Source organism: Melampsora larici-populina (assembly GCF_000204055.1).
Source record: "Melampsora larici-populina 98AG31 unplaced genomic scaffold MELLAscaffold_6, whole genome shotgun sequence".
Lineage (NCBI taxonomy): Eukaryota > Fungi > Basidiomycota > Pucciniomycetes > Pucciniales > Melampsoraceae > Melampsora > Melampsora laricis-populina.
The window spans coordinates 456,230-483,088 of NW_006768770.1; the positions used below are offsets into that span (position 1 = coordinate 456,230).

General features: G+C 40.6%; 7 protein-coding genes across 7 annotated transcripts; 2 read left to right on the forward strand and 5 right to left on the reverse strand.

Moving 5' to 3' along the window:
• Positions 1-2,100: 2,100 nt before the first annotated feature.
• MELLADRAFT_103416 (uncharacterized protein) lies at positions 2,101-2,637 on the reverse strand (the record flags this gene model as incomplete). The annotated part of the gene is made up of 1 exon (XM_007406614.1): positions 2,101-2,637. One exon carries the CDS (start codon positions 2,635-2,637, stop codon positions 2,101-2,103), a length of 537 nt encoding a protein of 178 aa, XP_007406676.1.
• A 6,644-nt stretch (positions 2,638-9,281) lies between these two features.
• Positions 9,282-12,616, reverse strand: MELLADRAFT_103417 (uncharacterized protein; the record flags this gene model as incomplete). The annotated part of the gene is made up of 8 exons (XM_007406613.1): positions 9,282-9,367; positions 9,694-9,828; positions 10,040-10,132; positions 10,200-10,248; positions 10,546-10,581; positions 10,648-11,014; positions 12,428-12,467; positions 12,532-12,616. 8 exons carry the CDS (start codon positions 12,614-12,616, stop codon positions 9,282-9,284), a joined length of 891 nt encoding a protein of 296 aa, XP_007406675.1.
• Positions 12,617-15,017: 2,401 nt separating this feature from the next.
• On the reverse strand, positions 15,018-15,709 carry MELLADRAFT_94405 (uncharacterized protein; the record flags this gene model as incomplete). The annotated part of the gene is made up of 4 exons (XM_007406612.1): positions 15,018-15,173; positions 15,240-15,339; positions 15,422-15,581; positions 15,658-15,709. 4 exons carry the CDS (start codon positions 15,707-15,709, stop codon positions 15,018-15,020), a joined length of 468 nt encoding a protein of 155 aa, XP_007406674.1.
• A 1,480-nt stretch (positions 15,710-17,189) lies between these two features.
• Positions 17,190-18,438, reverse strand: MELLADRAFT_94406 (uncharacterized protein; the record flags this gene model as incomplete). Its single annotated transcript, XM_007406611.1, has 5 exons — positions 17,190-17,372; positions 17,429-17,533; positions 17,649-17,684; positions 17,771-18,312; positions 18,378-18,438. 5 exons carry the CDS (start codon positions 18,436-18,438, stop codon positions 17,190-17,192), a joined length of 927 nt encoding a protein of 308 aa, XP_007406673.1.
• Positions 18,439-18,572: 134 nt separating this feature from the next.
• MELLADRAFT_115535 (uncharacterized protein) lies at positions 18,573-23,310 on the forward strand (the record flags this gene model as incomplete). Its single annotated transcript, XM_007406309.1, has 9 exons — positions 18,573-18,645; positions 18,941-19,025; positions 19,476-19,717; positions 19,798-20,589; positions 20,660-20,851; positions 20,923-21,335; positions 21,406-21,556; positions 21,638-22,733; positions 22,825-23,310. The coding sequence occupies 9 exons, from the start codon at positions 18,573-18,575 to the stop codon at positions 23,114-23,116; spliced, it is 3,336 nt and encodes a 1,111-aa protein (XP_007406371.1).
• A 746-nt stretch (positions 23,311-24,056) lies between these two features.
• On the forward strand, positions 24,057-25,382 carry MELLADRAFT_103421 (uncharacterized protein; the record flags this gene model as incomplete). Its single annotated transcript, XM_007406310.1, has 3 exons — positions 24,057-24,137; positions 24,372-25,050; positions 25,132-25,382. 3 exons carry the CDS (start codon positions 24,057-24,059, stop codon positions 25,380-25,382), a joined length of 1,011 nt encoding a protein of 336 aa, XP_007406372.1.
• Positions 25,383-25,531: 149 nt separating this feature from the next.
• On the reverse strand, positions 25,532-26,403 carry MELLADRAFT_33845 (uncharacterized protein; the record flags this gene model as incomplete). The annotated part of the gene is made up of 5 exons (XM_007406610.1): positions 25,532-25,560; positions 25,652-25,739; positions 25,811-25,877; positions 26,011-26,176; positions 26,307-26,403. 5 exons carry the CDS (start codon positions 26,401-26,403, stop codon positions 25,532-25,534), a joined length of 447 nt encoding a protein of 148 aa, XP_007406672.1.
• Between the last annotated feature and the right edge of the window lie 456 nt (positions 26,404-26,859).

A 26,859-nucleotide genomic window follows, 5' to 3' on the forward strand; every position in this document is an offset into this window, starting at 1 on the left:
AACACGGTGCTATCGCAGCACGAACCTGGCCAGCCAGCGTACACATAAGTTATTCTGCGATCACAATCACAGATGACTTGAAAGTTGAGAGAGTAGTTATGTTTACGATCAAAAAAGACCTCGCCGTCCTTTCCGGGCCTTTGAAATAAAGGAACAGTTGTTCCATCCACAAACCCCACACACGCCGGAAACCCGTCTTGAGCAAGTACGTGGGAAATACCTTGACGTCGTTCAGCATTGGGCCATTTAAGGTACATCTTTCCTCTATCTAAAATCGCCTCAATCACTCGACGTGTACAGTTGATTACTGTTCCACGTCCGACCTTGTAGTTACGGGCAAACCTCCCAACCGAGGCGCCATTCCCATTACTTCCCAAACGCTCTAATGTAATAGCTAATTGATGTTCTACAGGCGGTGGTGGATTGCGACTTGTTGAAAAAAACACCGGGTGGTTTTCGATCATAGCCAGAAGTGCAGCGAAGCCTTCAGGAGAAGTGCGCATGGCTTGTCGAAAGTCGGTACGTCTATCACGTAGCATGTCCTTCAAGTTGAAAGGACTAGCTAACGGTGCTTTGAAGCGTGGCTCTAGATATCGCGTAGTCGAAATCAATGTAAGGTACTGAGACCAGTCGTCTTCTTCATCGAAAAGTAGGTCGTACAGATACGCATCTTCCGGATCATCAGGGAAGAACAAAGTGCCGTCGGTGGGAAAATCACTGTCACTGTCTTCACCATCAAAACCAGGTAATGAAATCGACATGTCCGCATGCGCAAAGACGCACATGTTGGTGAGGTCTCGAAGAATCTCGGCGCGCTGGGATATTCGAGGCATTTGAGGTGTTTTAGGTGATGATTTTTGGGATCTCTCGAAGATGGAGAGACGAGACGAGGCAGAGCAGAGGCAACTTGAGTTTGGGCCTGATCATCTCTCTTGCCAACTGGAGAGGATAGATCATCTTAGAAAAAAAGGAAGGCCGTTGGGCCTCTCTGTACCTTCTTGGAAAAGACGTTGGTACTTATAATTACGACATTTTAAGGATCTCGAGCAGCCCTTTTAAGGCACGAGCATGCGTAAATAACATGATCTCTCGGAAAAATTCTCATGCTCGCGGGCTCAAACTTGAACTGCCCTAATAGCTAGACTGCCTCGTGGGATCACATTGTGTAATTGATTTCAGGTAAGAGGAACAAAGATTGATGCAAGCAGGATAAAAGTATGATAGATTTCATACAGTCTAGTGCCAAGATAACTTATTTGCTTTTGGAAGATCATAATATATCATGAAGGGACTACATACTGTCAAATTCACAACCAAATAAAAGTGAATGTATTGTTCCATTCTTGCTGGAATTGTTCAATTGCATTTATGTTTTACAATCCTTTGTAGGATTATTGTTTGTTCCCAGATGCCTACCGCATCCTGAAACTACCTCCACCTGATGTGCTCACTTTGAGTTGCTGAGCACAACTAGTACGGGGGGGGCGCCGCCGCCGGGCCTCTTGGTTTGCGTGGCTGAGAAAATCCTTCTCGCTTCGCAAACCTTGATGCCCCTGGCTTTGCCGGGTGGGTGGGAGGTCATTTCAGAACAAAGTATGACTTAAGAGATTGTGACTAAACAATTACGCGAGATTGAGATGTGTAAGACTCGGCTGCTTAAGCTCGTGGGAGACTGGTGTGGTAGAAAACAATTTTCCAACTTCCGCTTGCGCTCCACAACCAGTTGCCCCCACTATAAGCATAAATTCTTACACAATTCCTTTCATGGAATTACACACCAAGTCGTTCCTTGGTCGGTGTTCTCAAAGAAAACATTGACATGAGATCATAAGACAATGATTTGGAGTTTTGATCAGATTTACAAGGTTTTGAGTTACACATCATATATGTTGGTAAGATGAATCAATCCCTTCTTTGGAGTCATATCTTCCCCTGCAGTGTTAATTGAGTTACATCTTTGTTGGATTGGATTTGGATTCTGAATTTGAATTCTCTTGTGTTTTCTTTCCCAAATGTGATTTGATGTACGCAAAAAGAATGGATTGGATTGTGGCATGCTCTTGATCAGTAGCATGGTCATAGTGAGAGTATTCACATCAGTCATTTTCTCCAGTGATTATTCTTTGACTTTGAAGGGTTTTTTAATACAGATTTCCATTCCTCGAAAGTTTCAAAATAGTCTGACTCATTGACTTCAGATGTATCTTCAGGCTGATCAAGAAGTTTCTCAGACAATGTCCTGAAATATGTCTTTTTAGAGTCATCTTCTCCTGAGTGATCAACGTCTTTTGGATAATGGATTAAAGGTGAATTAAATCCTGGTGGTCCATCGTCATTGTCATCATCATCATCAATTTCATTCCAATAGTTTGATTGAGATTTCATTTTATGACCTGAACTACTACTTTCTTCATTTCTTTTTGCATCTCTTCGAGCCTTCCAATCTGTAAAACTGATAAATTCTTCTTCTTCTTTGGTTTTCTTCTTGTTGATCTTGGAAGTAGATTTAGATATAGTATCTAACTTTGTAATGTCTGATTTGGAAGAGAATGGCTTTGAAGAAGAACTAACAATGAAAAGACAAGCTACGATAGACAAGCAAATGAACTTGATCATCTTGGATGATTTGAGAGACATGTTGTCAGCAGATGATAGACAGACGCAGACAAGTGGATTGTCAATTATATGATAAATAAAATCTTCCATACATGTTTGAAAGACTTTTTAATTAAGACATTATATAAAACAGGTACAAAGATTGAAACCAAGTCACACAAAGCTGCGAAGCTTTATTTAGAGAACAATATAACTGATTTTATTTTTGGTCAAACTCAAGAGCGGAAGGGCTGGAAAAAGATTTCGGGAGAATTCAATAAAAAGTGTGATAAATTTTTACAACGCTTTGTCACAACGTTATAGGTAAAAAATAGTATTTTGCTGTAAAAGAGCATACAAAAATTCAGAGAAATATATGAGAAACTTAGGTGGAAGGGGAAACATGAGAAAATGGAATAGTAAAACCAGCTCGTAAACAAAACCAAAACGAAGATGGAAAAAGTCAATTTTTCTAGGTCTTTTTAGAATGGATTCCTTGCCATAGTGAAATCTTGGATAAGGAAGATATGACCATCAAAGTGCTTAAGGGATTTGATGGAATGAAGAGATCCTATCAAATTACTAAATCTCAGAGTTATCATGGTCTTGCAATCAGAAATCTGGGATTGACATGCTTAGGCTACCAATGGGCATACCGTCCAAGGTCTTGTCGGATGGTCACAAGGCAAATATTGAAGCTTCTCAATCAAATCAAAAAGAAGAAGTAAAAGATGAGACTTGCGCCAAAAATTTCAGCTATGATTTCTTGACAAGTCCTCTGGAGAAGATAAAGAATGATTTTCCATGGTGATACAAACCCCAACCGGGGTGTCAGACATACGGAACACCCTCGTGAAGGGTTTAGTTAAACTTATGTCAGAGACGACAGTTATGGATATATCAGGGAACAATGGAGGTCATTCACTTTGATAATCAGTGTGGGACACACAAGACTTCAAATATAGCAGACAAAGATTTCTGATAAAAGAGATCGCGTCCAAAGCAAAGCAGTCAAAGCAATTCTTTCCTCAAAAGTAGTACTTATCATACTTTTTCATTTTGTTCAAGTAATGGATCAGAATGGTGATTAGAATGGCCTTATAAAAGAGCTGGTTTGTCCCTCTCAAGTGTAGGACTTGCATGTGGAGTGGACTATCAGGTCTGATTGTAAAAACTACCTTTAAACTCTCTGGATCATATGGGTTGGAACTAGCTTTGAACACTATCACAAATTTAATATTTTCTGGACAGAAAAGCAAATTCACAATACACATAAGTGTTAAAGGTCATTAAGCACACAAAAAATACCAAAAAATATGCATCTTATACCCATACTTTTGACCTTCAATTCTAGTATTTTTGCTCATTTTTTAACCCCAAAGCTTTATAACAAACTACCTGTAACATATTCTAAAATATGCCCCATGACTGTAATGGCAGAATTCTAGATGCCATGAATGCCAATGACTGTTTCAGATTTTCTCCAAATAGGTTGAATTTTAAAGCATCAATAAGCTTGCCTTTTCCTTGATGTATTTTGTTAAGGAATCAAAGGGTTAGCTGTTCAAACAAGCAACATATTGATGTCAAAAGATGTTTGGATGTGCGTACATGTCACATCTTGTATGGCCTAGCGACAGAGTTGAACATCAAATAAAATTTGTAAAGGAAAAGGCTAGCTTTCTAATGAGCTCATAATCAAGATATTTGAAGCAGACTTCAGGAAACTATGGGCATTGGTAAAATTGAAAAATATATCTCAAAAGTCATGAGGAAAATTTCAGAATATGTTACAGGTCCTCTTCTGAGGACTTGAAAGATTTTGGATTGAAGGCTTAAACTCTGGATATAAAATCCATATTTTTTGGGCATTTTTTGGCTTGCTTAATGGCTTTTCAATATTTTTCTGCTTTATTCATTTCCTTTTCTGTCCAGAAGATATTAAGTTTCTGGTAGTGGAATATAGTCTGACAATCAACATATAAACTATGATATACAAGCTGGGAATCTGGCCTGACAATCTGGGCCATCTTAGATAATGTAAGATGTGTACTTTCAGGTTATGGGAAATAAACAAGTGGATGTTTTATGTGTGAGATTCTTCATAGATTTCTGGGGTATCTATCAAGGGGGTTCAAGTTTAATTATTTTTACATATGTTTTTAAAATTTGGACCAGTTGTCCAAAAACATTTTTGTAAAACCAATGTATTTCTAATTTGGGACACTTAGTAAGGTGTTCTGATTTAAAACAATTACACAGATTTAGGTTGCTCAAAGTGAGTATGTATGTGTACATAATTTTTGGTAGATAGTTTTTTTTGGCTTTTTTCAACACTATGCGCCACCAGGAAGAGTATATTGTTTGCTCCACAGAAGCTTCTTGCCTTTGGCCATACAGAGCATAATCAAAATAAACCTTCTTCTCTGTATTTGTTCTGATTATTTAAATTTTTTCTTTGTTCTTTCTTTTTTTTTCAACTTCTCAATAGTTTTCTATTTTGACTTCATTTCTTGGGTCCTACGTTTATTTAGTCGTAGCAATATGATAGAACCGGGGATCTTATAGGATGGAAGAGAAGGGTGAGGATGGTTTAGTATCATAGTTGGATTGCCACATGAGGAATCCAACCTCCAAACTTCTAGACAAGTATAAAGCAAGCTTAAGCACTTATGTGTATGCAAGTCTCATGATGTCTAGGCCGTAACAATAATCTAACTGAGAGGTGTATCTTGATGTTGTGCCTATCAATCAAAAATTTGACATCAACCTGTGAGTCCAACCTTGCTATACCCATGCTTCTGGCCATGAATTTTGTCTCTGGGTTCATCAATGACAAGATGATCCTCGCTCCACTTGAGAGTTGTATTTGGATGCTGAGTGGTTGATGTGGGCAGAGAACACAAAGGCGATGAAATCCTGGGTGGCTTGTTGGTTCAGGAGCCACAGTTGATTGAAAAAACAGCTTGAATCTTTCTTAGGTAAAACTGTCACACCACCCCCATCAACTTATCTGTGAAGTACAGCAGGATGTTTTAACACTCCCTCATGTAAAACAGTGTAATACCTCATCAAGACATGACTGGGATACATTCTAAGAGCATCCCCACTGAGGCTGAAACCAGAAAGTGGGTACAGGTGTGTAAAAATGACAGTTGTGCTACAGCTTGGCCTGGCTGGGCATCACAGATGACAGGTACTTAGCCTAGGCTCCCTTGTTTTTGGTTTAGACTGGTTGAAAGGTATAGGAATGCTATGATTGTAACCAGGGTATCCATTTCCTATCTTGTCATAGTCAAAACACCTTGTTAAACATGGTTCATATATAAGATCTTGTGTTCTCTATCAACTTGGGTTTCTTTCCTATTGTTGCATTTCTTATTGTTTTTGGTAGATCATTACCAACACTAGTTATTGTCCACAATTACCCTCTACAAGTTAGTCACCATATTTCTGCTTCAGCCAGCATTCTCAGCACCACACAAACTGAATCATGAGTTTGGGATTCTACCCATGTCTAAGCTTGACCAATTTATTGTATTGTGTTGGAACACAATCATATCAAGTGATGAGATTGCATCAATAGGGTGGTAATATATTATCTTTGATTCAAGATGGCACACAATGCAAACAAAGAGGGTATCATTTGTTTCTCCAGGTGTTCATAGCATGAGACACCACAGTTTCCAGAGTTTCCAGGTCAACTGGACACAATTATGACAAACTCTGAAAAATACAGTTGTTGGGAAAGCAAACTCACACCAGTGGCTGACTGTCTGATCTTTTGCTTGTGTAGGAGGGTTTTTTTGGAAAATCTTTGAAAAAATAAAGATGATTCTATGTTTGTATCAGAAACATTAGGTAAATGTTATGTAAATGTTCCATTTCTGGAGGTAAATTGGGAATGTTCTAAACCACGGATTACTGGTTGTGCAGTCCCTATGTGGGCAAAGTTGTTCATCAAACAACACCAGGTAAGTTGTGCTGCATGAAGTGCTTGCACAACATTGTGTTGCGCTGCTGTGTAGCACAACTCTCTCCTTGAAATCAGAGCTGAGCTTCCAAGATCTTGAAAGTGGGTTGACTTTCAATCAGTCTTGAAACAGCTCATGTAACACCCAGGACCATTGATGAAGTGGTGAAGTGGGGCTAATCTGCCCAAACAAGCAGAACTACCCTATCACCACATTTGACAGTCATACACATGCTAGACCCTCTCTTATCCAGACACACCATTCAATCTGGAACCAACTTCTCCTTTGACCAGAGACCACACTACTTGATCTGGGACTTATCTTGACATATGTGGTTAGTACAGCCTGAGGTCAGGGGATCAATAATGAGTCTGTGGCATGTAAACAACAGAATTGACAGTTTCAAAGGTAATGTACCTCTTTGACCAAATTCTTTCAATTGCCTTTTTACTTCATTTCTTAGGGTCCGTTCGGCTGCGCCATCTCATCTGACATCCAACTGGACCTTCTGCCCAGTCGGGGTCGGGCAAAGAGATTGTCATCCTGATTTTTGGTGACAGATGACGGTCAGATGGTCACCAGATGTGCAGCCGAACGGACCCTTATCCTTCTCCTTTCCACTTATCATCATATCTATGTGGAACTTGTACAACACTAGAGAAAAAAATCTACCCCCTCAGCCCCACTGACACCACTTATCCCATGTTTGCCAAGATGAAAGAGAAAACATTCAAATACCTTGAGAAAGTACTTTGATGCAAGACCCTGGCCATGGCTACCACTCTCCATCTTCTCTTCCAACTCAAGTTTTTCCACAAATGGTATGGTTCTGCCTCTGTGGTAAGTATTGGAGCCAAAGCCACTCTGTTTAAAATTTATCGGGAGTAAAAGCTGTCAGCACCTTCAAATAATGTAACACAATTGTCTCAATCCCAAAAAAGCAACAACAGCAACCTCTCCTCCAAAGCCTGACATATTTTGCAGAGACTCTGAAAAAGAACACAAGGTTGAGGAATCCAAATATATTCCACTTGAAAACTACTTACATGGGACTAATAAAAAAGGCTGAAGATTATGATATTCAGGATTCTGAAGCAAGTCTTCAGTGGTGGAAGGTGAGTATCAATCTCAATCCTCTTTATTCTTCTTGAATTAACATTTTGTTTAATGTATCTCTAGTTACATGAAAGGAATTATTGCACACTTGCACACATGGTCAGACACTATTTGGCAACCACTTGATCATTGTGCACTTCCAATCTCAGGGACATACTCTCAGATGCTGCCAACTTATGCTTTAGTTGTCAAGGTAGTTTGATTGCACAGACTGTTTAATGCCTGATTTCAAGTAAGATATGGTTAGGAGAAGATCTTGGTCCAGATTTTGAAGCTCTTGTGAAGTCCTTTGAATCAATGGGTATATTGTGAGGAGTCAGCAACTGTTGGGCTGACTCTTCACTAAAAAAGGTGAAGAGTAGACAAAGATGAAGTCTTCACTTGGTACACCCAAGTGAAGACTACAGTTAGTTGACCTCCGAGGAGAGGATTTATAGCCAGTGGGATGGCTGAGTAATCCCTCTAAGGATCTTACTCGGAGCTCTGGTTGTCTTACAACTCTGGAGCCTACAGTACTTTAGACTCTGAGGATTCAGAGGTGCCGCTGGGTACTTTAGACTCGTTTGAACAGGAACCCTTTGTAAATTCCAAACTTGTTCTGTTAGCTATTAATCCCACCAACTCAGAACACCACTTGAGGTTTTACAATAACCTGAACAAAGACAGAAAAGAAGTATGACGGTCAAAGTACAACAATATCACTTTACTCAATATTCTTGGTGAAGAATCAAGTAAGTTGTGATGATGAGTTGTGTAATGATGTGAAGTTGGTTCTTCTTCCAGAGTGGGAAGAAGAGGGGTTTATATATCCTAGACCTAGGTGTCAACTTGTGGTCGGCACTTAGGTTTGCTTTTTCTTTGGGTTAGGTTTGGGTTAGGTTTACTATTACTAATTCAAGTCATAGTAAGTCTTGTTACTTGAGTGACTCTTGATACTGAGCCATGAGATGTAATCTTTATGGGTTTAAACAAGTTACATATATTTACATATGTAATACATATATTTACATGTGTGTTTGTTAGCCCGTGGTCCTGTACACAGGGCTCAGGGCTGACATATATGAATAAATGAAGTTCATGATTTGTTTTTCTTTATATTTTTCCATCACCCTCATTTATTATCATTTGTTCACTGTTCTTTTCTATCTTTTTATTAACCTTAACACTTTTTTACTGTTTATTTACATGTTCCATTCAAGCTACATCTATGGCTGGTGAGCAGAAGCTAAAGCGTTTCACATAGCCTTGTGCATATTCCAAAGTTGCTCAACGGCTAATGTAAGCATCATTGCTGTTTGGGGGCTTGACTTTCAAACTTTCATTTTTTCATTTCTTTGAAAATGCTCTGTAGAAAAATGAACACAATGTGAGAAATTGAGAAAGAGCTGCACAGCGCTCATGGGACAAGTAATGTGGCAAAGTGTAGCTTACCCGGTGTTGCATCAATGCTTAGATACAGAAGGAACACAATCAGATGACAAAAGGGATATATATATCTAGACCCAAAGATGACATATGTATATGCAGCTCAATGGTTTTAAATGTCACTCAATAATTATAATCATCATCACATGGCTCTATCTCACATTATTTATCTCATCTTCTGCATCCCTTACATCCCAAAATGTAGTTGAACCTTGCCGCTATGGCCATTCCAAATTCCTCACTTTTATAACCACAATCTGGTGAGAAGGAAATATCATGAATCAGATATAAGCTATATGATGTGCTACATTGCTCCATTTGTGCTACATTCAGTTACGACCTGTGGCACTGTTACATACCAGCCTGTGAAGTGATAGGGAGGTTTGGTATGATATCATGGTTCCTCAAACCTTCTGTGGTAACTGATCTTTTTGTGGGATTGAAGCTCGTTGCAGATATATGTATCATATCATATATCCAAAAGGGGAGGGGAGGGCTCTTGATCACGGGCGGCTTGTAGTTCCTCAGTCCTTTGATTGCTCTCAGTGTGGGAAATTGTTGTCTGTGTATCACTTTCTGTCACTGGTGTGGTTGCCCATTTTGGCCCCAGTCAGGTGATCATCAGGAGCAAATGATGTCATTTTGCTGGGATCATGGGCCATCCCTAGATCAACAGTGGCAATAACAACGTGGGTGATGGGTACACGCTCCTTCAAAGCTATTCACACTTGATAAAACTTTCAAATGGATATGATCAAACAATAATACAATTCGGATAACAAACTCGGCTGATACTTATATTTCAACTAAGATGTGAACAACCTTGCCTCATCACGTGAGATGTTCTGTGAAAGAATATGATCGCGCGTGTCTTCTGGATTGGCCTCGCTGGAACATCGATGCAAAGATCATCCAAATGGGCCACTGACTGAGAAGCCCAATTTGCTCGTTCTCGAGCGTGTTCCCCAATAGGGAGCTTGCAATGGGTCGGCTAGTTTTAGGGTCGAGGTCTTTTGAAACCTCTGGAAATTGGAATCCGAGTCGATGCATGAGTCCTGTTTGTCACTCGATAGGGAGTTATTGCCTGACGGTATGCCACTGAGTCAGGTGGCATATCTCCCGTCGTACTTCCATCGATCTAAAGAATTGAACGTTGGTCAGGAGTACACAAAGATACGAAACGGACTTGGCTTACGATGGCTCTGGCCCAAATTTGAGATGCCTCAAGCGAGAGTCGATAATGAAAAGTTGTATCCCATGGTGCCGTCAATATAAGAGAATTGCCCATGCCGAGCGCCATGCCAATCTCCTCATTACGTTGAAACAAGTCATAAGCAGTTTCATACCGTTTTATTTCGGCCTGCTTGACATCCAAAACAGAAATCCTCAGTTGGTAAATGCAGAGGAAAAGAGAAAGCACAGGAGACAAACTTACCTTCACCCTCTCATACTCGGCGAGCAGAGCAGCCCTCTACCCCATAAAAAAAGATGTTTGATGAATCAATTTCCAACATCAGTAAATATGAAAAAGGCTTACCGCTTCAGCCTGTTTTTTCTTTTCTGCTGCATTAGGGCTGCGTATAAGCACATCTCCAAGTTTGCAGTGCGATCGATTGACACGATCGACAAATTGAACAAAGGCTGAGAAAGAGTCAAGGGTAAGTTTCGTAGTACCCACTTGACCCTGCCAAATCAAGTCCTGTGCGATATTACTGGTCAAGACAACGTGCTTCATTCCCTCATAAATTTTATCACATGCTTCTCCACATAAGAGCTTAAACTCATTCAAGCTCTTGCCATAAAGTGTCACTCTGATGGATTGCTGAGCTTCGGATAGGTCTGCTGAATCAACAATAGTCGTGTTGTCTGAGTCGGGTTCCTCGACCTCACTGGTTTGTCCCTCGCTTTGATCGACTTCCTTCTTAGATTCGATCTTGAAGGCAACTCGAATCAACACCTCGTGCGTTTGGTCGAACTGGGTGCGGGCGGGGAGCACCAGAGGATTGCCGGAGATTGGGAATGGGATGGGATTGGGATTGGGAGCTGTATGAATGAATAGGCATACAGGGGTTGGTCAACGCCCAATTGGTCTTAACTTTTATTTTGAAACATCCAACAAAGCGCCACACCGTTGGCTTATAGACGTTCAAGACCCCTTTTGAGATATGCAGCTTGATCTTTCATCTTCAGTCACTCGCGTATGTTTGTAGACAAAGTTACCTCCTTTCCAATAATCACCGAGCATTGAGAGGTTGTGCAGTTCCAGTTGTTCCAGAGCAGTAACATCATCGATTCATAACCGCTCCGAACCGACATATCGATTGAAATTATGAGGCGAACAAGAAAAACGATTTGTTTTTTTGACAAAACACCAATGATTCAATCAGATATCATAAGCTGAAGTATCATATTCTCCGTGATAGAGAAGAATCAATGAAAACTCGAATCAAACAAATGAACAAATAACCGAGTAAGTCATTGTTAAAAGCCAAAGAGTAATGATATAGTACAATCAAAAACATACAAGTCCAAACTGGTACAGAGTGTCAAAGGCACACATAGATCGATACCAACAAAGATAACAAAATGATAATCAGGAGGATCAAAAATATCACAAGATCGCGAGAACAACATCAGTCGAGAGCGTACGCTAGAACAAACAGCACCGTCAGACCAATTTGGCCTGTCCAAATTTCAGAGCGCTTTAAGTGAGAGAAACACGATAAAGAAAGTAAAAGAAGACATTTGATTGACTCTCTTCCGATCATTATCAAAGTTGGTCTTGCACTCAGACCGCTCTGATGATGGCGCTTGATCGATGCTTTAACATGTGACAGCAGGTGACAGCGATCGAGGCTTTTTCACCCGGATCTCCCGTAGGTCCTTTCATATGCAACCCTTCCCCACTCCTACTCAACTTAAGTGAGAAAAATCATCCGAAGAGCTTGTAAGACTCTTATTTTGATATGTTCATAGTAGGATGTTTGTATGATCGGTCTGGTCAAGATCATCGAAATGTGATCTAGTCTTATGTCGCGCACTACATAGTTGTACTCAAAATGCATTAAAAACATAGACAGGATGGTTTCTATGTAGGCCAATGGGACGAATGTTTACGAAGAAGATAATTGAGGATAATTGTGTACTGCTCAGTCTAAACCTTTGGACTGAAACAGACTGAAACGTGGCGGTGAGTACAGGCTCATACATCCTATTCCCATTCCCGCGATTCCCAACCTCCGGCAGTCCTCCAATTCTCTGTGCGGGCGGGAGTTCCGGGTGGTTCTAGTATAGCACCTGAGGGTGCAGGGACTGACGTATCGGGTCCATCCTCAACGGCTGGCGCATCCTCAAGTACTGTTTAAGAGCAATGGAGGGTTAGAAAGCGTCCGAAACAAAAGCGTGAATGGAGCCGACTGACCACTGTCCATGCTATCAACGGCATCTATTGGTGCGGTTTCGCCGTCTGCAGCTATGGTGGTGTGAATAGTTGGCGTCGGATCCATGATTGAAAACCGATGAAAAGGTGAGTGAAGTGGCAGGAGGAAAAGATAAATATCAAAGTGAAAGAAGCTCACTATGTAGGTCAATCAATCTCAATCAGTCTCCATCGCGTGAGAGACGGCCGGTTATATGTACTCATGACGGCAGCTTTTGCTTTTGCGGGGATCTGGACTGATCCCAAGCCAGACCTGTTATTTGACAGGACCCTACACCTCTGCCCGTTGCTGGCAGCTGGTGCCCCCAACGAACGTCGGGGGGCCAATGATTTGGGATTTCGATTTGAGTTTGTTTCTGTGTTATGGCTGATCTCTGGTTCGTTTCAAACTGCTCACAAACGCTTGCAACCCAGCACTTCTCAACCTCAGCAGCTTGAAGCTTCGGACTGTGCCACTATTAAAATGCATCAGTCCTCAGCATTGTTCAGTTAACCATTCCACCTCAACATCACTTTTTGAAAGCTCAAACAAACACAATCGACCAACTCCGACTTGTTGTCCATCAATACCTGTGACCTCCTCAATTTACACTGATGGCCATGTGAACACATCAGGTTTCTCTCATAGCTTTCCCGTGGATGGCTGTAACACAACTGATCAGTGTATGCAGGATACCAAGAAAAAAGGGCCACCTGAAGGCAAACAAAAGTTCTTACTGGGTCTGGACTGAGAGTGTTGGTATCACCAAAAAGTTTCTTATCTCATTCACTGCGTCTGCCACTGACCGTCTCAACGTCGAGACAGTCAGAAGGCATGCATATTGTTCTTCAGAAAGTGTGTCAATTGTTCCCTGCCCCAGTTCAGCAGCTTCAATCTGAGCTCAGAGCTTTGATCCGAGCTACCTTAGAGGGCCGCTGCGTTGTTTAGCAATTGGCAAGTTCAGCCAAACCTGAGCACACTTCTAAGATCAACAATAAGTGTAACTAGGCAGTGCACCATTAAAATCATGAGCAAGTGATCTAACAAGCTAGACCACTAAGTAAGAGACTGAATCAAAATTGTGTATAGGAAGACTCTGGTACGCTTTGTGTTTCGGTCTTGTCAATTGACATTGAGAGACAAATCATAAGGGTATATGGGGTTCAAAACCTGTGCTTTATTTGCTGGCATAATCTTGCGCAAATAGCTTGAGGGAGATCTTGGACCGATACAAAAGTTTTACCATGTCACACTGCTCAATAAGGTGTACCAATGAACAGACGGGTGATCCGAAGGCCTCTGCCCAGATACAATACTGGGTATGGCCACCCAGGGACACTGTACAGCTCCACTAGTAATCAAATTAGAGAGACATTCGATTCGAAAACCAGTGTACTTTTTGTTTCAACAGCATATGGTGATATGAAATGTATATCCACTCTGTCAAAAAACAAGATGGCTAAGATGAAATGATTCATTACCTTTGAAATTGTCAAAAAAACATTTTTGTATCGTTTGATGTGGACCCATATCCAATTAACATCCCAGAGTTGTGAATCAAAGTCAGTTTTAGATGCTTAGTACACCGTGTCTGTGTAGGATTTGCTAGTCAACGAGCGCACACCAACTCCCTTTGAGGCAGAAAGGGAAGTCGTGCGCGCTCGTCGAAGAGCGAACGTCCCGGACACGGTGAGTAGGACTGATTTTTTACTCCAAAAGGATTTTATCTCAATGAAATGAATAAGTGTAAATTAAAAGAATAAAAGAGAAGGTTCTCACTGCCCACTGTTCTATCTATTCCAATACTTCTAAACTCTATGAGTGATGTGATGAACTATTCCCTTTCCACATCTTGTGAGTTTTTTTAGGAGGGAATCAGAGATTTCATCTAGACTTTTGTGTTCAAAATTTCCCTCAAATTCATAACATCATCGACTTTCTTATGAATCACACTGAAAAATCGCTCGGAATCTTCATTCTTTAGATTCTTAAGCAATCAAATATTATAAAGGAACTACACCTAATGCCATTTGTGGTGCCTCATACTACTTTTTGAAAAAAAGGTATGCACAAAACACACACAATCTATTTATCCCCCAAAACTGACTGGTTTCACTTATTGAAATCGATCACAGCCTCAGTAGAGCCAGCAAACCAATGAGCCAAATCTTTCAACCAAGAAGGAAACACTTTGATGATTCAGATAAACTTATGAACCTAATGTTCAAATGTCCAGTTTGGCTAGATCATGAGGTACAACTTGTGGGAATAAAAATGGGTTCTGTGGTCTTACTTCTTAATGAGAAGTTCTAGCAAAATTTGATTAGTTTTTTGGATTGGAAGTTGAATAGTTCGATAGGTCTTAAATAATAATAAAACTTACAGGGTCCAAACATTTTGGTTTCCAATCTACCTGGACTTACTTAAGTGGCACGAACCCCTGAACACTGATATTCATTTTTTTTGGTTCATGTTACTATCTTTCTGTTCACTCAATAAAGAAAGATACAGTGGGAATGAGGATATTTAGGAACCTACAATCTAGTTCAAGTGATTCATGTAAACTCAAAACAGCTGCTTTTGAAGTACAGTAATCTGAAGCTTGACAGACGCCAAAAGTGCCTAAAATTGAAGCTACAGTGACCTGAGATGACAAGAACAAGTAGAAACAGATTATCGCGATGAGTTTAGTGATGATATCAAGATTCACAATAGAAATCGTACTGACGATGTATCCGTTCTTTAGTTCAATTAATGTTGGTAAGAAAGCCTTCAAGAGGTGAAAATGAGCCATTATATTCACTCCAAAGCTCCTACAAAGTGGTTAAGAGGTACATCGTGATTGTCAGTTATGATTTCCAATGAGATTGTTTATAAGACAAAGTGGCAAACCGCCGAATTTCACTAGGATTAAGATCGATGATAAATGTTCCATTCGCTACTTCAACGTTATTGATAATGATTGTTGGATCTCCTACTTCGTTTTTGACTCGATCAGCTACAGCTTCTACAGCTTTCGCATCCGATATGTCGCACTCATAGTGATGGACATCTAGAGATAAAGACAACCAAAGTCAATGACAAGCTTGATTTGAATAATAGTGAGTCCATAACCAAAAAAAGCTAACCTGAGTCAGATGGATTTGCAGTAAGAGGTCTAATATCCCAAAAAAACCTCATATTCTTAATAGCCAAAGTTTCAGTAATTACTCTACCTAAACCATCGGAGCCACCAGTAACATGTATGATTTGATGATCCCAATCAATCCTATCGGACCCAATTCTCCAAGTTTCATTTGACCAAGCAATTGAAGAATAATTTAATAACCATCGAAACAAACTTATTATTAGGAGACTGATCAAAGATTTTTTTGATGTTTTTGATCCTTGGATAATCATCATTACTAGTATCTTCTAATTCCATCTCTTGGTCAACCATCTGATGTCGTGCCATCCGCCATGGTCTTTCTTCCCTTTCTTGTCCATCCATTGATGCATTCGATAGACCTGGATCCGAATGAATTGTTTCTGTCCTTGTTCAATCTGATTTTACTTCTGAAAGCACTGATCTTGAGATGATCTTTGATGACTGACCCAGACTCAGAGCTGCAAGACGTTTGGACTTTTCTCTATGCATCACTTCCCGAGACGCTGGGTACCGAGAGCCGGGTAGACAATCAGGAAACGCGAGGAAGACCGTTGTACCGCCTCCCTGTTCATCGGTATTCAAATATATTTTTGAGGACATAGGCAATGTGCAAATTCTGATCAAAAGCGTTTTCAGAAGTGAATGAACAGGTTGAACTCTTGAATTCAAGCATCTCAGCCAAGAGTGAGTCTGGGACTGAGGCCCTAAGGATCAAGCAAGCCTCAGTTTGAGAGCTTCACGATCAAGTATTCCTCAGCAATTGCTAAGGCATTTGTCGAGTGACAAAGTTCTGACAAAGTTCTGATAATTTGTGGCCTTTTGACCGTCTTGACGTCAAGACGGTCTGATTTGGACGCGGTGATTGTTAAGGAATTTTTTTAACTATATTTACCATTATTCATTAGATATGCTCACCAGACCAGTTTGGGCTGCTGCACTGCAAACTTTCCTCTTTCTTCTGGTTTTAATTAGAATTATTGTTTTATTAGAGAAAGTAGGCTCTGGAATCACACCACTGTCCACTTCAAACCAGAGCAAAAGATTCTGTGATATCTTTCCAACAGATATGGCTTAATTGACAAAAACCCCTTTAGGGATGTTGTATATAAAGATGATGCAATTTTTTGCGTCTTTGACTTTTGAGCAGATGCTCATAAGGACCCAACAGCCAGAATCCTTCTCCCCTTCTTACAAAACTTAGAATGCCACACACTTTGAGTTTCTACTGAGTGATTTTTCACTTTTCTGTAGTTCTCTGGCATCAATGACTTGCATATATTCCTGACCAGCAGAAACTCAAATTGATTAGAAACAAACTCCTTGATAGCCATGTTTCATACTGACATAACTCTGACAACACAAAATTTTGCATAATGTTTACATATGATTGACTACACGATGTGAACAAGACTGACTCGTCACAATAGGCATTTTAAGGATAAGAATGATGGTGTGAGGCATTTATGATTGATCAATCTAAGGTTTGCCCGGATGTTGAGCCGGCTCTTGAGATCAGTTATCTTTGGACTCTTTTTCCAAATCGGTCACCAAGTTTTGAGGTCGAGGTCTTTTAAAACGTCGTTCATAGGGTAAAGAACTTGGAGGTATAGACCTGTCAGGCCGTCGACATGCGGCCATATATTCGCGATATTCCACTGAGTCAGGTGGCATGTCCGGCGTAGCAGTTCCATTCATCTAAATAGATGACATTAGTCAAGACTCGGCAGAGAAACAAGAAGCATTTGACTGACAATGGCTATGGCCCAAGTGTTAGACGAAAACAGCGCGAGCTGATAGTAAAAATTTGGATCCCATGGTGCCGTCAATACGTTAGCTTTGGGAAAGCCTCTGACGAGCTTCCAAAAACGGCTTTGTAAGTCTTGGGTGATTTATTCCTCGGCCTAGACGACATATAGAGCAGAGATTCAGTTTTATCTTGAAGAAAAAACGAATCGAAAGGTGAGAACTCACCATCGTCTTCTCAAATTCAAGCATCTGATCGATTTTCTATCATTTGACCATTTGGTAAAAGTATCAGATACATCAATCTCAAACATTAGTAAACATGAAAAAGAAACACCAAAAAGGCTTACCGCGTTGGCTTGTTTTTTCTTTTCTGCTACATTGGGGCTCCGTATGAGCACATCACCAGTCTTACAGTTTGATCGGTAGATACGATTGACAAATTCAACAAAGGCTGAGAAGGAGTCAAGGGTTAACTCTTTTTTGCCCACTCGGCCCTTCCATATCAAGTCTTCGAACTCGTCGGTCGGGTCTAATGGTCTCAGTCTCTCAAGAATATTCAGGCTAACGCCTACACACAGATCCTTGAAGTCGTCGAAGCTCTTGCCATAAAGTGACGCCCTGAAGAATGGATCCTCTCCATCTGATGATAAGTCTTTCGAATTGATAATCTTCTTCTCCTTGGAATTGGAATCCTTGACCCCATCAGTCTTTTCCTCGGTAGCATTGACTTGCTTCTCAAACTCGAGCTTGAAGGAAACCCGAATCAACACCTCATGCAATTTATCAAACTCGGTGCGAGCAGGAGTCCCTATTGGTTCTAGTAAGGCGCCTGAAGGTAGTTGGACTGTCTCCTCAAATTGACCCGGAAGGTGATTCAAGCACTCGATGGCTAGATAGAAACAAACGAAGGTCTATGAGCGTCTAAAAACAGCAAGGTGAATGAGACAGACTGACCGAAGTCAAGGATATCAAAGTCTCCAGCTATGGATGCGTTACTTGATGCTGGCAGATCCATGATTGGGAGTGAAGAAGAAGTGAAGTGAGAGAGGGTTGATTGGACAGAGTGAACTGATCGTTAAGTAGAATTCTAGAAAGTAGAAAAGAAGCTGTTTACCAATTTCAAGAATGACGTCACCCAAACCCATCACCATGGGTGCTCGTAGAATTCATTTCTTGCAAGATTTGTCAGCCAAACTCAACACCTTGACACTGGCTTCCGATGGTGATGTGGCTGATGTTTTCAGCACTATTTGACTGGCGCATCATAAGAAGGAAACAGGAGCCATTGGACCTTGCTCAGCAGGTTTGATATACGAAGAAAGTTGACATTTCAAAGAAATTGTTTTCATTTTTCCTGATGATGTGATTCGACAATGATCGTTTCCTTGATTCAGATCCATTGACCTCTTCGGTTTGCTCCTCGGTACCATGGACTACATTTTTTATCTCGAACTTGAAATAAACTCAAATCAACACCTCATGCCTTTGATCGAACTGGGTGCGACCGGGTGTTCCAGTTCGTTCTACTAAGGCACCTGAAGGTGATGGCACTGGCGCATCGGGTTCATCCCACACGGCTGGAGGATCCTCATACAAGACTATGTGAGAGCACCGGACGGAGGCTTAGGAAGCGTCTGTGTAAGACAAAAATGCGAATGAAACAGACTCATCACTGCCCATACTAGCGACGGGGTCTGTTTAAGTGGTATCTCCGTGAAGTGGATTGTTGGAGTGACTCGACCCGAGTATGGGTTTGTATACAGGAGAATGAATGGCGTGTCACCCTTCCACGCAGTTTATGTCAGTGTTGAGTATGGCAATGTACAGGTATCCAGCACAACGACGTCAATCAGTTCGATCAATCATTCTCAAGATCACCAACTACCACCTCAACCACAACCTCAACCTCTCTCAACTCATTATCATCAATCGAAATCCGATAATTGACTCAAGGCTTCAGTCTCTTTAAAATCATTTTATCATCGAACACATTATTATAGCTCAATTGGTTGTGACATTCAATTGGGAAGGCTCAAGATCTTAACCGCACAGGTGGACAATGCGGTGTCAAGTGCTTTGTGTCTCTGGAACTCTTTTCCTACTATTTACCTTTGGATTCACATATTTGGTCTTTGCTACTGAGCAATTCGAAACTTCGGCCCCTTCGACAGAATCATCGTCTACTACAACACAAAATGACGATTTGTCAACTCCGCCTATAGAGGCTCAGAATTCTGTAGATTCTGTAGATGGTTCTTTACCTTCTCAATCACTAAAACCTCCACCATCAGAAGGTACGAATCTCAAAGATCAACTTTGGTGTTTTTTTTTGAAATCCATACATCTTAACTTATTTATATGATTTGTTTTTCAGGTGTTTTGTTATACAATCGGGCTCAACGTCTACTTAATCATGTTCAGGCTCATTCAACACCTATTCCTCCTCGAATATCTCTTCAACCCTCAGCTTCATTCCTTTCTCCTTCATCTTACGCCCCTCTACTGGACCGGGCCTCATGGCTCAACCGTGGTATATTCTCTTACCTTATCAAGCTCGTCCGTCAAGAAAAACCTTCAACATCATCCGATGATACAGATGATTCAAGATCTGAAAGAAAAAGAAACGGATTAGTCAACTTTTTGTTACTTCCACGACGGATCTTTGATAAGTTTGGAAGAACATCAGAACGGATTACTAAAGGTGGTCGAAAGAATGGTAGCGCCAAGGTTTTAGGTCAAAGAGATGCTGAAGAGGCTACTTATCGAGCGGCTGAACTTCTCGAGAGAGCTACGTATGAGCATGGAAATCCTGATGCTGGTCTAGCGTTAGGTAATTTATGGCTCTGGGGTGGTACTCCTCCTGGTCTCATTAAGCGAAATGCTACAAAAGCTATGCAAGCCTATAAATGGGTTGCCGATCTTACTGGAAATGCTACTGCTCAGGCAAATCTGGCGTTTCTTTACGCAACAGGTTATGGTGGCGCGTTAGGAAATGAGCTGGTCAATACTGGTGATCAGAGTACTGCACTTTTGTATTACACTTTTGCTGCGCTGGGCGGTGATTATGCAGCAGAGATGTCTCTAGGGTATCGTCATTGGACTGGAATTGGCACTAAACAGAGCTGTAGTGATGCGTTACCCTTCTACAAGAGTGCGGCCACTAAAGGTGAGTCAAAATTGTCCTTGATGGGATCCTATTTATTTGAAAATCAACTCATCATTTGATCCTCAAACAGCTATGAAAACGTTCAATTCGGGCCCACCCGGTGGTCATCATATGCCACCTCTCAAGGTTCGGCTATCTGATCGCGACGGTGGGGTTTATGGACCTGGTGCTTCTGTGGCTTCGACTGGTACCAATCGACACCAACACTCACCTCAACATCCAGCCACAGTTCAAGAGTGGAATGACGTTTTGGAATTCTATCGTCAGTTATTCAGTCTTGACTACATCAGAGTTTTGCTTCTTAGCTCATGATTTGCTTTTTGAATTTTTTAGAGTTTCATGCTGAGAGAGGGGACGCTACGTTTATGTTTCGGCTTGGTCGAATTTATTATTACGGGTTTGGAACTGCTGGAGATGATATCAAAGATTTTGCAGTGACCAATGGTCGTAATTTTCGAAAAGCTCTAATGTGGTTCAATCGAATTGCAAGGACAGTATGGCCTAGGGATCCTGAAGCCGCTACTTCTCCTACCGGTCAATCATTCCAGAATTCACAAGGACATTGGCAAACACCTGTGATAGGAGCCTATGACGCATCAAAAGATGTGAAGTTGAAGGTTGATGAGCATCAAGCTATGGCTGCTGGATTGGCCGCTGGGTTCTTAGGACGACTTTACCTGAGAGGAGAAGGAGTTCCGCGTAACAATGCTAAAGCGTTCTTATGGTTTAGTCGTGGTGAAGTTCAAGTCAGTTATCTACGCATCTTCTTGATGTCTATCTCATCATTAACTTCTGTTATCATTTGCATTATTTCAGGGTGATAGAGAATCTCACAACGGGTTGGGGCTCATGTATCAGGACGGATTGGGCGTGCAGGAAGACATTGACAAGGCTGTGGATTACTTTCAGACAGCCGCAAATGCAGAGCTTGCCGATGCACATGTCAACCTTGGGAAATACTATATGGGTCAGTCTTTTTGTTTTCAGACGAAAAAATCACATGTGATCTCGACTTTTCCTTACACGGACGATGATTTCATTTTTATAGGAGTGGATGATTACGTCAGCGCCGTGTCTTTTTTCGACTCAGCCATCAAACATGGCGATAGTTTTCAATCATACTTTTACCTAGCTGAGATCAATTCGGAACAAATCGGACGTGCTGATTTATGTCCGATAGCTGTAGCATTTTATAAACGTGTGGCCGAGCGAGGAGATTGGTTTCAAGAAGTTTATTGGAAAGCTGAAAAGGCATGGGCAGATGGAGATGAAGCTACTGCTTTATTGGGTTATTGGATGACAGCTGAACGTGGATATGAAGTGGCTCAGAATAATATGGCATATATTTTGGATCGTCATAAACGTCGAATCCAATTACCTATTGAACAATACTCTAGTAATTCGACCGATCGTCTTGCTCTTACCTACTGGACTCGATCGGCTGCACAAGATAACATTGATGCGTTAGTCAAGATGGGTGATTATTATTTGTCAGGTTATGGTTCATTATCTGGGATCCCACAACCCGAGAAAGCGGCTGCATGTTATCAAACTGCGACAAATACTCATTTGAGTGCTATGTCAATGTGGAATTTAGGATGGATGCACGAGAATGGGATCGGAGTTTCACAAGATTATCATTTGGCGAAACGATTTTATGATTTAGCTCTCGAGACTAATACAGAGGCTTCTTTGCCAGTCACACTGTCATTAATCAAACTTTACGCTCGTTCATTGTGGGGTTATGTGGTACATGGCAATTCAAAACACCTTTCGCTCTTTACGTATTCGAATGAAGATGCGGCTAAATCTGGCTGGTGGTCTTTACGTAAGGTACGGGATGAGATTACAAGTAGATGGTTTGGGATCGCACCACCTGCAGGAGCTAATCAAGATGGAGGACCACCACGCACTGCGAATGGTGATATGCCAATGTCAGATGCTGAAGCTGCTGCATTCGATGTTACTGCTGCTCAGCGTGCATTGCAACAGGATGATGATCCTGTAGAATGGGCCAGGAATGCACGTGATCGAGAGAGACTGCAGACAGAAGAAGGGGATGATGATGATTTGTTTTTGGCTGGTGAGGGTGGTGACGATTTCATTGAAACGATTGGTATCCTTTTCCTGTGTCTTGGTGTTGGGTATGTGTTTTTACTGTTTTACTATATACAGTTCTGTTCATTGACGCTAATGGGAGTCTTGACTTGCTGATCTGACTGTTCTGGATTACAGCGCGTTTATCTTTCTACGGCAGCAACGAGAACAAGCGAACGCGAGGGCCGAAACTGAACGTCAAGCTACTGAAGTACCAGAAGCAGTTGTGAATGCAGCACCTACTCCCACCACTACGATTACTGACAACACAAACACATCAACAACATTTACTTCTGGGACTAACTTGGAAGCTTCTACAACACTCAATCCTGCCAGTCAAAATGATTCAAATAATTTGATTACTCGTAGACGCACAAACGAAGCTGGTTCGACATCTGATAATGATGAAACCAATACACGAAATGAGTAAGATTTTTTTTGGAAGTGGATGTAGTTTGTTGAGTAAGATGTAATTATAGCAATATAGCCCCTTGATCTACACTGTCGTAGAAGAAGAAAAAATATGGTGCAAAAAGCAAAGTTTATGCATTTTGATTTTAATTTTGAGTAGCTGTTTTGAAAGGTGTAGCGGGTCCCTCGACTTCAGAAACTTTCATCGTGGACGCTGGCAAAGACTGGATCCATTTGGCATACAAGTACAAGGCGATGAGTAACAGAAGTATGCAATGCAATATGTGTAATTTAAAGGAAATTTGCCTTACAATGCTTCATATGGTGCTCCTGACGTGAGGTGTTCGTGTGGTCTGGCGATTTTGTTGAAGGTCTTTTTGAGCCCCTGTAGAGTCTTCTGACTTGGAGTGATCAAAAATAATTGACCTTGTAGATATTTGTGACCTTTGCTCTGACTACTAGACTCAAGTGTACAAACATCTTGTGAGCTCATGTGACCTACAACCTTGCTATGCCTGTGGTATAAGTCCTCAAGATTGTTGAGTATAGTTTCTTGCTATGGAATACGTCATCAGTCAGCAGCTCAGCCACCTGCTGAGAGTCTGTTTGACTTTTGAAGGTGTCTAAGAGTGAAATGAGAAATCCTCACTGCTGATTATGTAAATCAATTCTCTTTGAAAGATGTTAACTATAGGGAAAGCCTTGAAGCTAATAAGTGATATCTTTCAATTCAAGATCATTGGCATCAAATATACTCCAACTTATAAAGAAGGCGATGCAAGTGGACTGGGAGGCATTGAATATATATGAATTGATTTCTCTGGAGGTTATCACTGATCAACTTTCTGTATCTGATTTTAATTTCTAGGAGGGAGCAGGGCTGCATATTATGTTTGTTGAATGTCAGCCTTTGACTCCAAGAGCAGCATTGGGTTAACTTTGAGCCCAAGATTGCACCCATGTCAAGTTCAATTGTTCTGCATGTCACAAATCTTCCAAATGTGTCAAGTAAAGAAGCTTATGGGCCTTATGTAGCTAGGGTGAGTTATGTATGTATGTCTATGTATAGGTTGAGGGTATGCTTATAATTGAGAATCTTAACATTTTGGTTGGTTGGAGTCTTGGTGTCATTGAGTGTTTCTCTTCAGCTCATCTTGACTTCTTGATCAACATGTCTTCGTCATCCTCATTGACTCAACTTATTCGACGTGGCACTTCAACAAGATCAAGTTAGTCTCTCTTTCAACTCTAGATCTCATCTTGATCGGCTTTAGCTTACCATCAACTTGACCCTTTTTGAAGCCCCCATTCAAGCAATCTCAAATCAAAGGACAACTCCTATCATCATCAATAATCCTATTCAAATCCAATCATCATACTTTTCTACATCAATCATCAATCTAGTTAAAACTAAATCACAAAAAAAAGAAATCAAACGACAAAAAACTAAAGCATATGAATCTTTAAAAGAACAAAAACAAATCAATTTGCAAAAAGAAAAACCTGATCCGATCTTAGGTTATTCAACTTCCAAACCAAAAGATTATCTTACATGGGAAAATTGTGAATTAAATCAATTAATTTTAAAAAATGAAGATGTTTGGTCAGGTAAATTAGGTGAAGGTGAACAAGTCGATCAAATCCCAAATCTATTAAACTTTGGTTTAACAGATGATCATAAAGAACTTTTATTCAAAGCTTTACCTTTAGTTAGTAGTCAAAAATCAATCTTAGATGTTACTAATTTCGAATCTGTTCAACAACAACGTCAAGACAAAAGTATTTCAGAAGAATCTTTGAAACAGAAAGCTTTGACTAGGATCCTAGATTTAAGGAATGCTGATTCTAAAGCGATTGATAAAGTTAACAAATCACGTATCATTAAAGCTTTCTCTCCAAAACCAACTCTTGATGAAGAACAGAAGCTAGACCCAGGTTGTGCAGAAGTTCAAGGTATGAATCTTGATCTTTTCATGAATCTAGCCTGCTCTGTCCAAGTGGCTCACAAATGATGATCTTTTCTCTCATCGTTAGCTGCTATCGCCACTTATCGGATCCATGCTGTACTAAAGCACGCCTGGTCCAATACTCGTGACGTTCATTCTCGCCGCCATTTAACTCAACTTGTTATGCATCGAATGAAAACACTCAAGAATTTAAGAAACAATGCACCAAATCGATATCGTGAACTTTTACCTAGGATCGGACTGCAACCTCGTTATTTAACTGAAGAACTGATCATTCGATCAAAGTTACCACTCAAACCAGGTGAACTAGCTCACTAATTCATCATCATCAAGAAAGAAAACAAAAAACAAAACTTTTGATAAAAGCTAGATGAACCGTTTAAAAATATTTCTTGTCTTGGATTATATACATCAATTTACATCATCAACAAAAAAAGCTCAATTCAGATATAATGCCTGGTGCCCTTTCAGTCTCCTGATGCGCATCCACGACAGCCTGTTGAGATAGGTTTTACAATTAGCTTGACGGATTGATGATCGGATTTGACTATGGTCAATTGTAGTGAGAACCGAGCCTGTGAACTGACCACAATGTATACATTCTACCACGGTACCTGGCTTCAGTTGTGCCTTGGGTACTCGACAAATACAAACTGATCCAGCATAGTTCATATCCTATAAAGACATGTAAATATGATATCAGCTATGGTGATCTGATTGCCTATGAAGCCAAAGAATCCACGAACCCTTGATTGAACACATCGAGCGCAACAAAGACCTTCAAATCCACTTCTTTTCCATTTAGCTATCAAACTAAAAAGAAATGAAAAAAAAACTTGGTAAGATGAGTCTGATCTTCATTGGATTGGTTCCAAGATGTTTGAAATTGAAACTTTCTCCCTTTCTCCCTTTCTCTTTCTCTGATGATGATGAAAAATTCACTTACTTTGCATCAGCATAACTTTCTTCTAATAACCATTCATATAATTCAGTTGAAATAGCTTCTCTTTTATAATATAAATCATAAATATAACGACTTCTAATATGATTGATTCTCATAATTGGCCAAATTGATTCATTTTTTCTTTTTCCTTCATGATCTGCACTTTCAGCTACCAAAAAAGAATCAAGATTCAAAAAAAGTTGAAAAGATCAATAAGAATTAATCATAAATCAAAAAAGATAAAATCGATATGAATTCATCAAAACAAACAAGTCATCATCATTATCATCATGACTTACCATCTCTCATCTTACGAGCATATTCATCTAAGATTGGTTCGATTTCTTCAAATCCTTCGGGTGGTGGTTTAGATCGATTTGTACGAATCTTTGGCATTCTTTTTCCTTTTCTTTTTTGGGGGGGCGTGTGGGTTCTGATCGGTTTGAATGTGAGACTCGAGAGATATCTTGCTTTCGAGTATAGTATCCGATTGACACTGCGAATATAATGTATTTTTCCGAGGTGAAAAATGATTACATTTATTTCACAAAGGGATTCAGAGCACTCAATCTGGCCTTAAGAGGGTAAAAAGTCAGGCCGGGTCACGGGGTGAAATCTGGCCAAAGTTCTCAAGTTGGTCTATATGATGAGAACACTACCAATCCCATTGCTAGCATTGAAGTCCAGTATCAAAGCTCAGGATCGGGTAATACTCCGTTGCTCTCAGTACCGATCGGGATTCAGAGCACTCAATCTGGCCTTAAGAGGGTAAAAAGTCAGGCCGGGTCACGGGGTGAAATCTGGCCAAAGTTCTCAAGTTGGTCTATATGATGAGAACACTACCAATCCCAT